The sequence below is a fragment of the Girardinichthys multiradiatus genome, chromosome 4, assembly GCF_021462225.1.
Source record: "Girardinichthys multiradiatus isolate DD_20200921_A chromosome 4, DD_fGirMul_XY1, whole genome shotgun sequence".
Classification (NCBI taxonomy): Eukaryota; Metazoa; Chordata; class Actinopteri; order Cyprinodontiformes; family Goodeidae; genus Girardinichthys; species Girardinichthys multiradiatus.
Genome location: NC_061797.1, coordinates 5,444,035 through 5,460,021, shown reverse-complemented (window position 1 = coordinate 5,460,021; position 15,987 = coordinate 5,444,035). Strand labels below are relative to the sequence as shown.

The following is a 15,987-nucleotide window of genomic DNA, read 5'->3' as shown; positions in this document are numbered from 1 at the left end:
GTACAGGTCCTTCTCAAAATATTAGCATATTGTGATAAAGTTCATTATTTTCCATAATGTCGTGATGAAAATGTAACATTCATATATTTTAGATTCATTGCACACTAACTGAAATATTTCAGGTCTTTTATTGTCTTAATACGGATGATTTTGGCATACAGCTCATGAAAACCCAAAATTTCTATCTCACAAAATTAGCATATCATTAAAAGGGTCTCTAAACGAGCTATGAACCTAATCATCTGAATCAACGAGTTAACTCTAAACACCTGCAAAAGATTCCTGAGGCCTTTAAAACTCCCAGCCTGGTTCATCACTCAAAACCCCAATCATGGGTAAGACTGCCGACCTGACTGCTGTCCAGAAGGCCACTATTGACACCTTCAAGCAAGAGGGTAAGACACAGAAAGACATTTCTGAATGAATAGGCTGTTCCCAGAGTGCTGTATCAAGGCACCTCAGTGGGAAGTCTGTGGGAAGGAAAAAGTGTGGCAGAAAACGCTGCACAACGAGAAGAGGTGATCGGACCCTGAGGAAGATTGTGGAGAAGGGCCGATTCCAGACCTTGGGGGACCTGCGGAAGCAGTGGACTGAGTCTGGAGTAGAAACATCCAGAGCCACCGTGCACAGGAGTGTGCAGGAAATGGGCTACAGGTGCCGCATTCCCCAGGTCAAGCCACTTTTGAACCAGAAACAGGTGAGGACCATGTGTTGACTCCCATTGACTTCCATTGATTTTCAGTCATTTTCAACCCTTTCTATGCCCTAACTCTGACAATAACCCTAAACCTAACCATTACCAGGGCATGCCTAACCCTAACCTTAACCTAAACTCAATTCACATCTTAGTCCTAAACCTAACCGTTAGCAAAATTGATCGTGAGGACCAGCAAAATGTCCTCACTTTGGTACAAATGGTCTTCAATTTGATGGTGAAATTGTGATATTGGAAAATTGGTTCTCACTATGATGCCAAAACAGGAACACACACACACACACACACACAGTTTATGCAGTGAAACTGTAGCAGAAGCTTTCTGTGTCTGCAGCATTGGAGTAACATCATTGAGACTGCAGACCTGCTTTTTTTGTGTTTTTGGTGTTCTATAGCCTGAAGAAGGCTCTTTCGAGAGCCGAAACGTCGCATAAGCACACGTTTTATTATTTCTACTTTTTGGAAACATTTACACGAAATTTTTACTTTTATTTTTTTAAATATTATTTTGTTTAGTTTTTGTAAAAAAACATTTTGTATTCATTTTCTTTTAAGTAATCTCCTTTTTCTCATTACTTTTATTTGTTTCATAGTTTATAATTTCACATTTAACTATCACCCTAATGGGTGACTTTATGGATGAGGACGGGTGGACCACGGTTCGCTACGGAAGACGCCAGCGTTGCCTGGAACCAAGGGCCTAGGGTGCCCCAGGGGATGGACCGTGCACCGACCTTCTCCTTCAGGAGAAGGAGTCAGTCCCCTAAACCTAACCATTACCAGTGCATGCCTAACCCTAACCTTGACCTAAACTCAATTCACACCTTAGTCCTAAACCTAACCGTTAACAAAATTGGTCGTGAGGACCAGCAAAATGTCCTCACTTTGGTACAAATGGTCCTCAATTTGATGGTGATATTGTGATATTGGCAAATTGGTTCTCACTGTGATGCCAAAACAGGAACACACACACACACACACAGTTTATGCAGTGAAACTGTAGCAGAAGCTTTCTGTGTCTGCAACCCTGGACAGTGGTAATTATGTGTACAGCAAATCTGCTGAATGTGTAAAATCAAGTTATATCATGGCACTCGTTAATGGGCTGGACTCACCCTCAACAACTTGTCCCATCACAAAGTCTGCAAACACATAAAAGATATGTACACTCCATGCTAATGATGAAATACCACACATGTCTGGATTTTACCTCTTCTAAATAAAATCCTTTTGAATGTCTGAACATCAAAAGTTTTGATACTGTATTTAGATTTCACTACTTTGATATATTTTTTTATTCAGAATTCTTACTCTAGAATTAATTTTTTAGAACTTGCATTACCAAACTGAAAACATCGTATATGCTTACACAACAGAAAACTGAAATGATCTGTGTTGGTTTATGTGCTGACATATGGCACATATCAAAACTCAAAGTAAATGTATCGCCTTTGTCATGATACAGGTGAGCTTTTCCACATTTTTATTGATAACTGGATAATTCCAAATAATCCATTTCCTATTCTAAAGTTTAAAAGTTTTCAAAAGTATCAAAAATGTAGAACCTGATGCGAGTATTTTCCTACTTGAGAGAAAAAAATAGTTTATTTTTGAAAAGATCATCATCTAATTATTTTTATCTTTTGGTTCATTCACACAAATCCTTGACTTTAATGTTTCTGCCATCGGTTTATTTGTTCTTGAGTGACTCAATGTGAACCTAAACAGAAATCCATGCAGAAAATGACTACAAAATGAACAAGGACATTTGGAAATGTAAGTATAGAAAACAATTGAAGACTTAAATGTAAAATTTGTAGATAACCCTGCAGTAAACCAACTTAAGGAATACTTGGGGTCACATGTTGACAATGAATTGGAATGTTTCAGGCTGTTGCTCTAATGTTTTACCTTTGTGGGGACCTGTTATTCATAATTCTCCCATTTCTTTTAAATTCAACAACAACCAAAGGCTTGTGTCATAGCCATGGAAACATATGGATTGTTCTGATATATCTGGTCTTGTGGAGAAGTTATTAGGCTGCAAGGTAACAAAGTGAGATCATTTGTGGATTTGTAGGTACAATAAATATGAGCAGAGGAGTTACCTATACTTTAATTCTCTTACTTCTTTCATTTCTCTCTGACCATTGCAGAGATAAGGGTTAGAGGTAAAAATAGGTGAAATAACAGCACAGACGTTGCCTTTAAATTGGGTAACTGAAAATATCTTTTACTGCTATGCTTGTACATGATTTTAACAAGGAGTATTAAGTATTAAGGGTGGCCGAAATTAAAAGCTTAAAAGCTGGTAAACAGTGAACTGGAAGCTTTGCATTCAGCTAAATGAGAGATAATGACTTTTGCAGTAAATTACAGATTGCCTTTTTAACTATTTACCTCCATTTTAATGACTTTTTGGTCTCAAATGGTGTAACAGAATGTCTCGGACACAGTTTTATGAGGCCAAATCAAAAATATCAAACAGATCACTGCTTTGACACTTTTTTAGTTTGAATACATTTTATTTTTATTATAAGTACAGTTCAGTAGTTACAAAACAAAGGATCTGCCATGAGGATACAGCAAAACATAGTGTGTTCAGCTCACAAGACAGGTTTTGTACATCATATGTGGAATGGAATGATCATTATAGCTGGTTCAGAGAAGGAGAAAGCCCAAGCTCCACTCTCACTATGAATCTCTCATCTTTATACAGAAAACAGAGATAAGGTCCAAAGTCAAAGCTGTTGGTCAGTTATTTCACCAGAATACATCCAACTGGTTTGCTTTGACCTCATTTCCAAACCCCTAAAATGATAGCTTCTCACTTTTCAATGCTTCACCTTTCTTTTTATTTAGATTTTGAATCTCTTCTTCTGTAAAATTGAAAGTATGGTTTATTGTGGTCTATAGAAATCATTTGAATGTAGCTGAAAAGAAAAGATTGGCAGGGCAAAATCTTCTCAGGCTGGTATCCAAGCTCTGAAAGTCACCCGGGAGAAAGCAGTAACGGGTCTATGCTGTGGGTCAGAAAGGGATTAGCATACAAAACATAAATCTGAGGAACGATTTTTCAAAGCCACACACAGTATAGATGTTGATCAAACTAAGAAAAAGACGAAGTATTATATTTGGACTATACATACCGCATTAGACTATTTTTTTTTCTCTGGGGTTTTTTTTTTCTCTGGGTTCACAAAAAATGACGTAGAAACATTTCACAATGCCAAGGGACACACAAACACGCTCGTTTTAGTTAATTAGCTAGTTTTGTACTGTATAGGTTGGATTTATAATACTATCACAGTGCAAAATACTTCTGAGAATCCAAATAATTGAAATAAATCAGAAAGTCCCGCTATGCATTATGGATCTGTATATATGGGGGCACAGGAGACGATTGTCATCTTTTCCTCTTTTTTTCATTTTTTCTCTCTTTTTTGATCAGTAAATGGACAAGGCATTAATGTACAGTACATAAAAAAGTTCAAAATAAAATCAACCCTACATCCTACAGTCTAGCACAGTTACATAGCTTGGAAGTAGCAATAACAGATGACTTGTAATCGAAGGCTATACACATTATGTCTTTTTCCAGTTTTATGCAATTTTTTCTCCTCTTAAAGTAAGTACATCAAACCATTTTCAGTAGTCAGTAACACTGTGCAACAATAATCGGTGGCAGTATTATACAAACATCTGCAACACTACAGTCCTCCAGGTTTGACATGAAAGATGAAGCAAAGGGGATTTAGGGGTTTAAAGAAAGAAATGTTCTCCCTCTTTTCAGGTTTTGATTTTTCTTTTTTAATTCTTCTTTTGTGAACTTGAGAAGAATGGTAGCCATGTGATTGCGTGGCCGATAAATTACTGTCACTCCTTTACTTTCCCTCATCACAAACATTTTAAATGTCGACTTTGTCGAACTACTGTATATCTTTCTATGTACATCGAGCACCTGTGTTGCATTGAAAAATACAGAAAAATGAAAAAGAACAGATTCTGTAGTGGGGTGCAGGCCTGGTTATGGAGGGTGGAGCATTTAGAGCAGTTTGAATGTTCTTTCTTCACAATCATTATTAGCACCGCTGTCATAAAAAGTCAACCAGTCATGCCTCCAGCAGTAAATAGATTCTGGGAAAAAAAACGTGCTGCAGGTTAAAATACATCATGTCCTTTGTTAACCATTTTCAGCGCAAGTGGTCTGGGACATAAACAGGGAGTCATGACAGCTAAAAGCTGAGCCAAGAGCTGCTTGTTTTACAGGAATGTGCTTGGTCTCAGTCAAGAGTCTGCTAAAGTCTAGTTTCTATTCAGCAGTAGAATACATTCTACCAATTACAAGAGAATAATCTTCAACTTACAGGAAAAGAAACAGATTTCATTAAATTTTACACTTCAGTCCAAGTTACAAAAGATTTTTCTAGCTCAAGGAATGTATCAGTAATGTCAGGGCTAGTTTACAGAACGTCATCATCAGACAGGTAGTTTTATCCAAGTAAAAGAAAGAAGACCTGAAGGAGAACAAAAGCAATGTGTATAGGACAACAAAGACAAGATGCATTCAGACCACAGAAAACACAAAGGAAGGTTGCTATCATCTTATGTGTGCGAGGATGCTTGCAAAAGTCATTAGGTCCATCTCGCGAATCCAAAGAAGACCGTCTCAGACGTCCCATTTTACAGTTCTCACTTTCCATTCCCTCTGGTGGTAGTAGTTATTTTAAATCATCTTAAATAAAGTCTCTGCTATAGTGTTTTCCTTCATTTAACCTTCATCCAACTTCCCCTCATCGTCACCTTTATCTTCGATGTCATCATGGTCATCGCTGAGCCTTGCTCTGGTGAGAGTTAGTCTTTGTTTACAGCATGGGCGTCCAGCCCCTTGGGGTCGCCTAGGTTATGGTTGTGGTTAAGATCGTTGTTAAGCTGGTTGGGCTCGAGGGTCAATGCGAGGTCATGGTTCATGGGCTGGTCCTCCTCTCCTAGCCACAGATGCACTACGGCCAATGAGAAAACAAGAGGCAGATTAGCACGACGAACGCAAAACACTGACACAAACACTCTTTAGCACTAAATCATGTGATTACATTTGTGAAGGTTCACAGTCAACTCAAATTAAATATTTTAGACTGTAGTCTTTATTTCAACTACAGAAGATTACTCTGTTGGCATCGTCAGCGAATCAAGATGAATTGGCACCAGACGCTGACGTTAATGTTGAGTCTGACTTATACCAAGATCAAAGCGGAGATTTACCATCCTATAACAACTCTCATCTCAAAAACATCAGAGAGATTTATCCAAATGCCATTGTAGGAACCTTTAAACCATTGTTACATTTGAACTGTGTGGTTATTCAGACATAAGTTTGTGATTATTGACACAGGAAGTGGAGGTAGGAGGCTGTGCACCACCAATGATCTTACATGGAACACACCTGTTCTCAATACATTGTTTGCAAAGGAAGGTCTTTGCTGGTGCATTCCTGTCTATCTCTATTCACTGAATAAATAATCAACTTCTACGCAAATAACCGTTCAAAGCCGACATGATAATGCTTTCAAGGTTCATAAAATAGTGTTTGCAGAATCTACTGGCTTCATCCGCTGAGACCAACTAATCTTGATGTCTACTAAATAAATACAGCTTGGGAAGTATCTTCTGCAAGTAAGGTAATAATGGCTTAAAACTATTAACAGAACCTTGCTTCAAAAATTCTTACCAGTCCCTTATATAATGTCTCTGGGTTCTGAGTGTGGGTTTCTTTCTGAAGATGCTAGCACATCTAGAAATCTCGGCAGCTAATGCAGGTTTACAAAACCTAGATGATACCTTTAATCCAAAACCAAACAATCTATAATGTGCAACTTTTTTCTCTTCCTTGATCTGTCTTTTGTAATGCACTGTACACCTGCACAGTTCATGGGCCTATAGACATCACAAGCCTCTTTGAGATTGCAGTTCTCTAATTAGTATACAAGCAACAACCACCAAGGCGCCCCACCCCCTTTACCGGTCACATTGCTTTTAGAACTTAAAGCAGGGATTGCAGAACTAAGAGGGTGTGGCTTACAACTCACATCATTCACCTAAGCATTTTGAATGAGATATACTGTATGTCCAGGATTTACAAGCTATTTGGCTGAGATATGTGTTGCCATCCTGATGCAGGGTTCCTGAATCCATTCAGTGTTTATATAGAAAAACATTTCTTATGCTCCAACCTCAGGATATTATTATCTATCAGGTCTGGTGAACAATTTTATGTCTTAGATCAGAAGAACACTCTGCACCTGTTGACTGTGCTGCTATGGCTGTCATGGCTTCGTATTATATCACTATGTCACACATGTTCTGAAATCCCCTGTTACCTCTTACAATTCATAGTGATTAAGGGTATTTGACTACCCAGCAAAGTAGCCCCTTGTTTGTGTCACATCCTTTCAGCTGATTGCAAGCCATGAAGAACATGCGTGGATTATGGAGCAAAAGGATGATCTGAAAAGGTTCATGGTTTCAAGTATTGGAAAGGTACAAGAATCAGGCCTCTGTTTACTGTAACAATAACAGAGACACACTATCAGCAAGGTCACAGCTTTAACTAAATTGTAACATTTCTTGGACTCCTAACTGCAAACTGTGTTTTGTATGTTATGTTCATAGGAGCTTACATAGCGACTTCTTTATTTGGAGCTTGGTAAAATATTTAATTTTGAAAACATAAACTGAAAACACATTATAGTTATGACACCTATGGTAGTAGTTTCATACAAGTTATAAGCAACTTGCTTGATTAAATAAGTGTGAAAAGAAGTGTGACAGTGTGAAAAGTGAACATAGTAATTCTATTAAAAAATAAATAAAAGTGTTGTAAAACAGCAGGAAATATATAACTATAATTAGGTCCTGAAGCGGCAGCCACCTTCCCCACCCCCCTCCAACATACACAAACACAAACACACACACATGCACTTTCATTCCCTCAGCAACTTCTTTGGAAATTATTTTGCAATAAAACACCACCAAGAACATTTGCATGTCATGCTCTTTTAAAAGTGGCGTTATGAATCTGACAAAATCAAATTAAAACACGAGTTTATTTGAGCTGTGCTCTCTCTCACAAGCATAGATATGGATATCAAAATGAATGGAGTTAATAACAAGATAAAACATCTCTGAGATTCAATGCTGAGTAATAACTCAGGCCGTCTGTTCACTAAGGCAATGGCTCCAACAGCAGTAACATTCCTCTATGGTAGGTCTTATAAGACTGTGCCTATGCACTTTAGATAGCTCAGTTAATATTGAAAGTATTTTTTTCTTGTAATGCTATTAATATTGTTAGAAGTGGTATACATATAGACATATGACTAGAATATTTTTTTTTCAATTCACACTGCACGCAGTATGTAATTTTGGACTGGTATGATGTCATACACAGCAATGGCCACAAGATGGCAAACTAAGATAGTATATAAGGCACTGATGTTGCACATAACTTTCCATGCCTGCTTATATTTTACACCTGTCTCCTTTAATGATTGTGTAGTCTTGGTTTTTGAAAACTGAAAGTTGAACCTAATGAGAAGTTAATTTATCTCTTTTACAAGTCATTAATTTATGTTGCCAAAATTTGTCATTGTTTTTATTTGATGTGCAAAATCTGTCACAGCCAAAGCAAAAGCAAAGTTCCTTTTTTGAATCTTCAAAAAGTGCTTTGCTTCTCCCCAAGGGCACTTCCTTCCTGTGACTTCCCTGTAAAGAAACTTCCTGTAACGAGCTCCAGATTAGGGCCCCATATTTGATTTTCACTGTTCATTAACTAAGCCACCTGGAATGTTATTATTTAAGCATGGTGCTCCTTCTCCCCAAACAACTGCCGCTGTGAAGGAGGGGGAAGAGATTTTCTGGCCAACTTTATAGGTTTAGCATAACTTCCTCCCCCCTCACAGTTTTTAATTTCCCATTCGGGTAGACGGCAGATGCACCTAACAGACACGGAAAACCTGCCTGGCATTCATTTATCACATGAATGCAAGGCTTATCTGTTTGTTTTCATCAAAGAGCCTTGGGGAAAAAAGATGCAGCGTGCATAGATGATGGTTATAAGATTGCAGCATGTTTCAGATAAACATACTTGTCAATGGAAATAATCTATAGCACACGCCACATTCCTATATGATATAAAAGAGCAGGGCGCCCTCATGTGGCACTGAGTGAGATGGCAGATGGCAGGAGAGAGGTGGGGATTTTGTGGGAGAGGACCTGAGAAAGCAAAACACATGGTTTAAGACACCCAACTCTCGCATCTATCCACTGTTAAAATATGAGTCATGCTCAACAGAATGAATAAAGGGGATAGATGATGAAACAATGGCATTCCGCTTTGAGCCTGTGTGGGCGACCACATGGGAATAAGGTGGTGGAAATGTGTAAGTGTGAGTGTATCAATGTAGTCTCGGTAGGATACTGTGACATCAACTCCAGTTATGTGTATTTAAAATCACTTAGCATTTGATAATGTTAAAGTCAGGGCTAGCAATTAAGAAATGCTCTGGATTCTCATCAGCAGCTTCTAACTTCGGTTTTCTACAGTAGATTTCAGATTTTTTTGTTAAGCTGAAATGTGAAATGTGAAATTTCCATTGCATTTGATCAGTTCAGATTGAATGATGTACGATTTTTTGTTGAACATCAGTTCTGACACTACATCAGCAGGTAGAGGTACATCACATTGTTTGGTATTTGCAGCTGAATAAAAACAGTGAGTACACTGTCAGAACTAGACTGAACTCAGTATGATGATTTATTTGGTTTTCAGTGGATGAATAAAAAAAAGCTCTACGTTCAAACACACCTCCAAAGTATTTAAGTAAAGGAAGATGCAGACATCCAAAATCCTAAAAATCCTGAACATAGGTGCTAACACTGCAAATATGAGGGTAATTATTAACATTATTATTAACATTAGAAGGCAGTCAAAAATGTTACTATAATGTTCACATTATTTAAAAGTATTCACATTTTGACATTTTACAACCAAAACTATCAATGTGTTTTCAGTGTTTTTTTTTTTTTTATGTGAAGGACCAACACAGAATACAGCATGGTTGAGGAGTGAAAGGAAAGTGATACACGGTTTTAGAAGGTTTTCACAAAGACAAAAGCATTGCGTGTGTTAGAATTCAAACCACGTGTGCTGTGTCCTGTACATGGCTGGTGGCAAACTGCAAATCCTGGGGCTTTCTGTCTGCTTTTAACTTCTCCACAACCTTCTCTCTGACCTGTCTGCTGTGTTCCTTGCTCTTTATGATGCTGTTTCTTCTCTGCATCAAACCTCTGAACATCTTTAGTTATACATCAACTCTAAGCAGCTACCCTGCTCATGTTAAAGAAAAGCATTCCCACAGAATGATGCTGCCACCTCTGTGTTATGCTTAGACCCTAACCACACACACATATGCACGTAGCATTTTGTCTTAAAAAGTTCAGTTTTGGTCTCCTATGAAAATAATTTGTTTAATAACTTCATACAGAGTTATCAAAATGAATATATGCCTGACCTGAAAAATGACAAAATATCAAAAGATGGTTCAAAGCTGCCTCATCTTGACAAATGTGAATGTTGACAGGTTGTGCTAGGTTGTGTTAGGTTAAAATAAAAGACCTGTGTGAACTTTCTCCATGCCACTGGTGTTGTTTAGGGCTGCTTTGTTCCTGAAATCCGGGCTCAACACTAGCAAAAACTGTTGTTCTTGGCACAGCCTCATCTCATTGTACAGCCCAGTATTTATAAATATGTAAATATGAGCAGCACCAGGCATAACACAGCCTGCTTGTATACACCGAGGAGGAGAGGCAAGGAAGTGAGCGCATCCCCTCACCCCCCTCCAAAAATTGTATTTTTAGATGGTTTTAATGAATAGAGGATGTTTATAGTTACCATTCCCTGTGATTCTCACAAAAGACTCGAAAAATCCACATCCATACCGCCACCCCTCCTCTTTACCTATCGCACTCCCCACCCCCACCCCAATCGCTCAAAACATTACTAAAGAAGGAAAAGAGGTGAGGAAAAAAAAAGCAAATTTGTGGTAAAACGCAGCGGGATTATTGTGCTCTCAGTCTGCTTTCAGCTCAGATCCTTATTAGACAAACAGAGTACGGCGTTAAAGTGCAAGAAAGAGTGACAAAAACTCCTGCGTGCGGGTGAGGAGAGTGTGCAGCGAGAGGTGCCATGTGCAGAATGAGAGACGACGAGGCATGCAAAGAAAAAGGTTCCTCAAGAAGCAGCTTCAAGGCACGCCGCAATTTGTGTGTTATGCCTGCTCTTTAAAGTTGCCAAAATAATACAAAAGCTGAATCAATATGCGCGAGAAGTGAGCAGAAAAGGTTAGCTGTTTTCTGATGCCTGTGATAATTTGCTTTTTTTGTCTGTGATGACTCCGTGTCAACTTGTTTTCTTTTTATAAACTTGGTTTTGTTTTGCTGCAAACTCTGAGGGTCTAGTGCGAGGTGATACCAATGATAGGATAATTTGATTCCGAGCACAGAGAAAAAAAAGGAAAAGAAGGCAAAATATAAAAAAGAATGATTGCAGTTGGGGGAAATACAATGAAGTCAATGTTAGTGGCCTCTTTCTGTCTTTCGCTGTCTGTCTCCAAAACTATTTCTGAGGCTAAAAGATTGCTGGCTTGATAATACCTCCGCTGAGCAATTTAAGCCCAAACACTCTGATGCTACAATCTGTCTTCTCTGCCTGATAGCGCTTTTCTCTCCTCTTCTCTCCAAATTACTTTCTTTCATATCTAATTATATTTGCTAATGATCTTATAAGAGAATAATGGAATGTGCTTGATCTATTACCTTTTTTTTTCAATACATAAATACAATGCGGGGGAAATGACTATTGGAGACAGGAGGAAATGTTTTTTTTATGTTTTGCATGAGAGGGAAAATGAAGCTGAGAGCTGCAGGGTCATTAATGGGCGATGAACGCAGAGGTCATCTCTCACATTCTCTTTGACATTTCTCTCATCTGACATGCAGAAACAATCACAAGCTCATCCTCTTTTTCACTTCTGCCCCTGTTCTTCACTTTTCCCGATCTGATCTTTTAGATATTTACTTCACATCTCTTTGGTCCTACGATGGAGACACTGAGCTTTGTGACGTACCAGCTTGCTTCCCTCTTGGGTGTCTATGTTTTGTCAAACACTTTGCACAATGTGGTAGACGATATTGGAAATATTACATGAATTTGAATTAAATCTACAACAATCTTGCTGACCAAGGCCTCTATCTTCTATACCCGCTTAATATTCTATGCAGGATTGCTGTGGAGGCAAGGTACACCCTGAACAGATCACTAGCCCATTGCAGGGCAACAGAGGACTATAAACCATGCTTATGGGCAATTTAGAGTGGTCAATTAACCTTAACATGTATGTTTTTGAACTGTGAGAGGTAGCCAGAGTACCTTGATAGAACACACAAATGCACAGAGAAAGGGACAAAAAAAGAAAGTGCTCAGTATGTTCTATCACAGGTTTAGCCCCAGTGGAAGAAAAATGTACTCCCATATGCTGGGGAATTGGACAATCTGACCACCCAACCTCATGCAAACCTACAGTGTGACCACAATCAAACTCTAGTGCTCGCGATGCTGACTAAGGTATCCATCCTCTGTATCAGCTGAGGAGTGTCACTTTATCTGACTGTTAGGTACTCTGGAAGCAGCCTATATTACATTTGCTCTGTTTATGATGCCACCACCTCTGCCAGCTCTGGACATGTCAGATCCATAAAAACTGTATTATTTACATACTTAACTAGCCCAGATTTAACCATTCCTTCTGGTTAAGTAACTGTTTTTGTTTATGAGTGTATCTCACTTAGTTTAGCTAGCCCATTGGTAAAAGTATCCAACAGTACAAACACATTTATATAAAAAAAAGAATGATTATAGTGTGGTTTTCGTCCCAGCCGTGGAACACTGGACCAGCTCTATACCCTCTACAAGATGCTCGAGGGTTCATGGGAGTTTGCCCAACCGGTTCACATGTGTTTTGTGGACCTGGAGAAGGCATTCGACTGTGTCCCTCGTGATGCCCTGTGGGGGGTGCTCCAGGAGTATGGAATCGGGGGCCCTTTATTAGGGGCCATCCGGTCCCTGTACGAGCGGAGCAGGAGTTTGGTCCGCATTGCCGGCACTAAGTCGGACCTGTTCCCAGTGCATGTTGGACTCCGGCAGGGCTGCCCTTTGTCGCCGGTCCTGTTCATAACTTTTATGGACAGGATTTCTAGACGCAGCCAAGGGCCGGAGGGGGTCTGGTTTGGGGACCAGTGGATTTCCTCTCTTCTTTTTGCGGATGACGTGGTCCTGCTGGCCCCCTCTAGCCAAGATCTACAGCATGCGCTGTGGCGGTTCGCAGCCGAGTGTGAAGCGGCTGGGATGAGGATCAGCTCCTCCAAGTCCGAGGCCATGGTACTCGACCGGAAAAGGGTGGCTTGTCCTCTTCAGGTTGGAGGGGAGTTCCTGCCTCAAGTGGAGGAGTTTAAGTATCTCGGGGTCTTGTTCACGAGTGAGGGAAGAATGGAGCGGGAGATCGACAGACGGATCGGTGCAGCTGCCACAGTAATGGGGGCGCTGTGCCGGTCCATTGTGGTGAAGAGAGAGCTGAGCCGAAAAGCAAAGCTCTCAATTTACTGGTCGGTCTACGTTCCTACCCTCACCTATGGCCATGAACTTTGGGTCATGACCGAAAGAACGAGATCACGGATACAAGCGGCTGAAATGAGCTTCCTCCGTAGGGTGGCCGGGCACTCCCTTAGAGATAGGGTGAGGAGCTCGGCCATCCGGGAGGAGCTCGGAGTAGAGCCGCTGCTCCTCCACATCGAGGAGCCAGTTGAGGTGGCTCGGGCATCTATACCGGATGCCTCCTGGACGCCTTCCTCGGGAGGTGTTCCAGGCACGTCCCACCGGGAGGAGGCCCAGGGGACGGCCCAGGACACGCTGGAGGGACTATGTCTCTCGACTGGCCTGGGAACGCCTTGGGCTCCCCCTGGAGGAGCTGGAGGAGGTGTCTGGAGAGAGGGACGTCTGGGCATCTCTGCTGAGTCTGCTGCCCCCGCGACCCGGTCCTGGATAAGCGGAAGACGACGAATGAACGAACGATTATAGCAAGATCACACAAGAAAGAAATATCTTGTAATTTTTTTTTTCTTTGCTCACATATCTCTTTGACCCATTTAAACCAGATCTTTGCACTTAATTTCCCTTTCTCTCTTTCTGTTGCCAAACTTTGTCTCATTCTCCCTCTTGCTTGATTCCTCCATTACCCCCACCCCCTCCCCCATTTTTTTCTTGCTCTCCACAGGCCATAGGACAAGCCAGGCTGTCACGGGCTCTCTAAACCCCCCACATTAATGGAAGGAAATGGCATTCGATCCCTGTTTGATCTCCTAATCATTTCTGCTGAAATGATAATTAGTGCTTTTCCAATCCTCCCATAGAGGACGGAGAAAGGGACGAGCTGGGAGGCAGTAAATGTATAAACGTTTCAAGGAAAATCCTTTGGCTTTTCTGAGTCCCAAACGGCACCTCTGTTACTGAGCCGGGCATGTTCTAAGCCAACAAGTGCTGTCCTGTGTTGCAAATATCTCCTCCTTTCACACACAGAAGGGAATATATTGTACACAGTGACATACACTCAAAACCAGAGCAAGACGCAGGGCCTGGCGACTGCTGTCTGTGATTCTTTTCAGCTGACATAATCCTGATTGATTCGTTCAGCAGATAAAAACTGGGTCCACTTCTGGCCTTTTACTGGGAGAAGGGGGGCGGAACATAATACAGTCTTTTATTCAGCAACAATGTAACATAATGGCATTGGAATGTGCAGGGGAAAAAAGGTCACATCTTAAATGCTTCTGAAACATTTTGCTTAGAAACAGTCTGTAGTCAAGTGTAAAAAGTCTAAAACAAAAAATATTTTTTGCAGTTAAGGTTCTATGGTTCCACTCAAATAAATGTTGTCTTTTCTTGATTTGATTTATTTTTATTTTTTTTGCCTGAATGTGAGCTCACTCCCGGTCATTCTTTCCTGTAAAGGAAGCTTTTGTTTGACGGGCATGAATAGGTGAGGTCATCTCAACTCACTTTTTGTCTTTCTCTGTTGCTATTTGGGAAGCTTTGTGTTTACATACACTGACATCCTTCCTACGCTTTCTGTGATACGCACAAAGCCATTGGCCACGCTGGTGGACCTGTGCATCATGTCCTTGGCTGTGATGGAACATTTTATGTCTTCCCTGTGAAGTCTTGCAGATTTGGAAGAAAATAACTATGGCACTAACCTGTGTGATATGGTAACATTTTATGGGGTTAAATAAAATCAGGACAAGGCTTCATAAACCCTAAACTGTTTTTTAAAGAATGTCCATTCAGTGTAGAATTATTTATTTAAAGTCTGACCAATCTAAATAAGTAAGATTAGAACTAAGTATAGTTTTATGCAATCCAAAGTACACAACAAATACAATGTCTGTGTACAGCAATATCTTCTTACAGTGCTTACACTGTGTACACCACAGATGGGCATTCATTTATATTGACTTAACATGCAAACAAACAATAGAAAAAATCAGGCGCAATTGACAGACAACATTTTGTTTCGGCATTGTGGTGCTACTGCAGGTTGTGCCACCCTGTATTAGATTCTCCATAATAATTATGTGCCATATTGTTGCCATGAATTAAAAAAAACAACAAATAAACAAATTGAAAATCGCTTGAGTTTTTGGTGTTTTAAACTGCTACTTTTCTAGCTTCCTGTAGTGGCTACCAGTTCTGCAGAGCGAGTAATGTTGGTTAGTGCCTCTGCTCATGAAATGATACAGCGTCTTTTGTTCATGATGTATTTTTATAAGAGTGATGTCTTGTTTTAGGTAAGCTGCTATATCCTTGAGCCCCCAAATGCACCCCTGGCAACACCACATATTTATGTTAATGCGTCAGACAATACGATGTTAGGCTACAAGCAAGTATTTGTTGATGTGTAAGCCAAGCCATTCAGTTTTCCATTGCTACAAAGAGTAAAAAGGCTTTTAACCACATAAAAAAGGCCTTGAACCACATATGATCATATGGAGATCAGATTTGGTTCAGTGACATGGTGTAATATCACTATTTACCATTCTTGCTTCTTACAAGTGGTTCTCACTAGTGGGTTCTAGCTGTGCTAAAGTTTTATGTAATGCAAAAC

General features: G+C 40.0%; 1 protein-coding gene across 5 annotated transcripts in view; it reads right to left on the bottom strand.

The window, feature by feature from the left end:
• Positions 1–3,219: 3,219 nt before the first annotated feature.
• Positions 3,220–15,987, bottom strand: part of znf536 (zinc finger protein 536) — a 247,619-nt gene continuing 234,851 nt past the window's right edge. For all 5 annotated transcript variants that reach the window (XM_047362958.1, XM_047362959.1, XM_047362957.1 and 2 more), the window contains one exon: positions 3,220–5,718. In XM_047362958.1, coding sequence (XP_047218914.1) covers positions 5,570–5,718 — 149 coding nt within the window. In that variant the 3' untranslated portion in view covers positions 3,220–5,569. The remainder of the gene's footprint in view (positions 5,719–15,987) is intronic.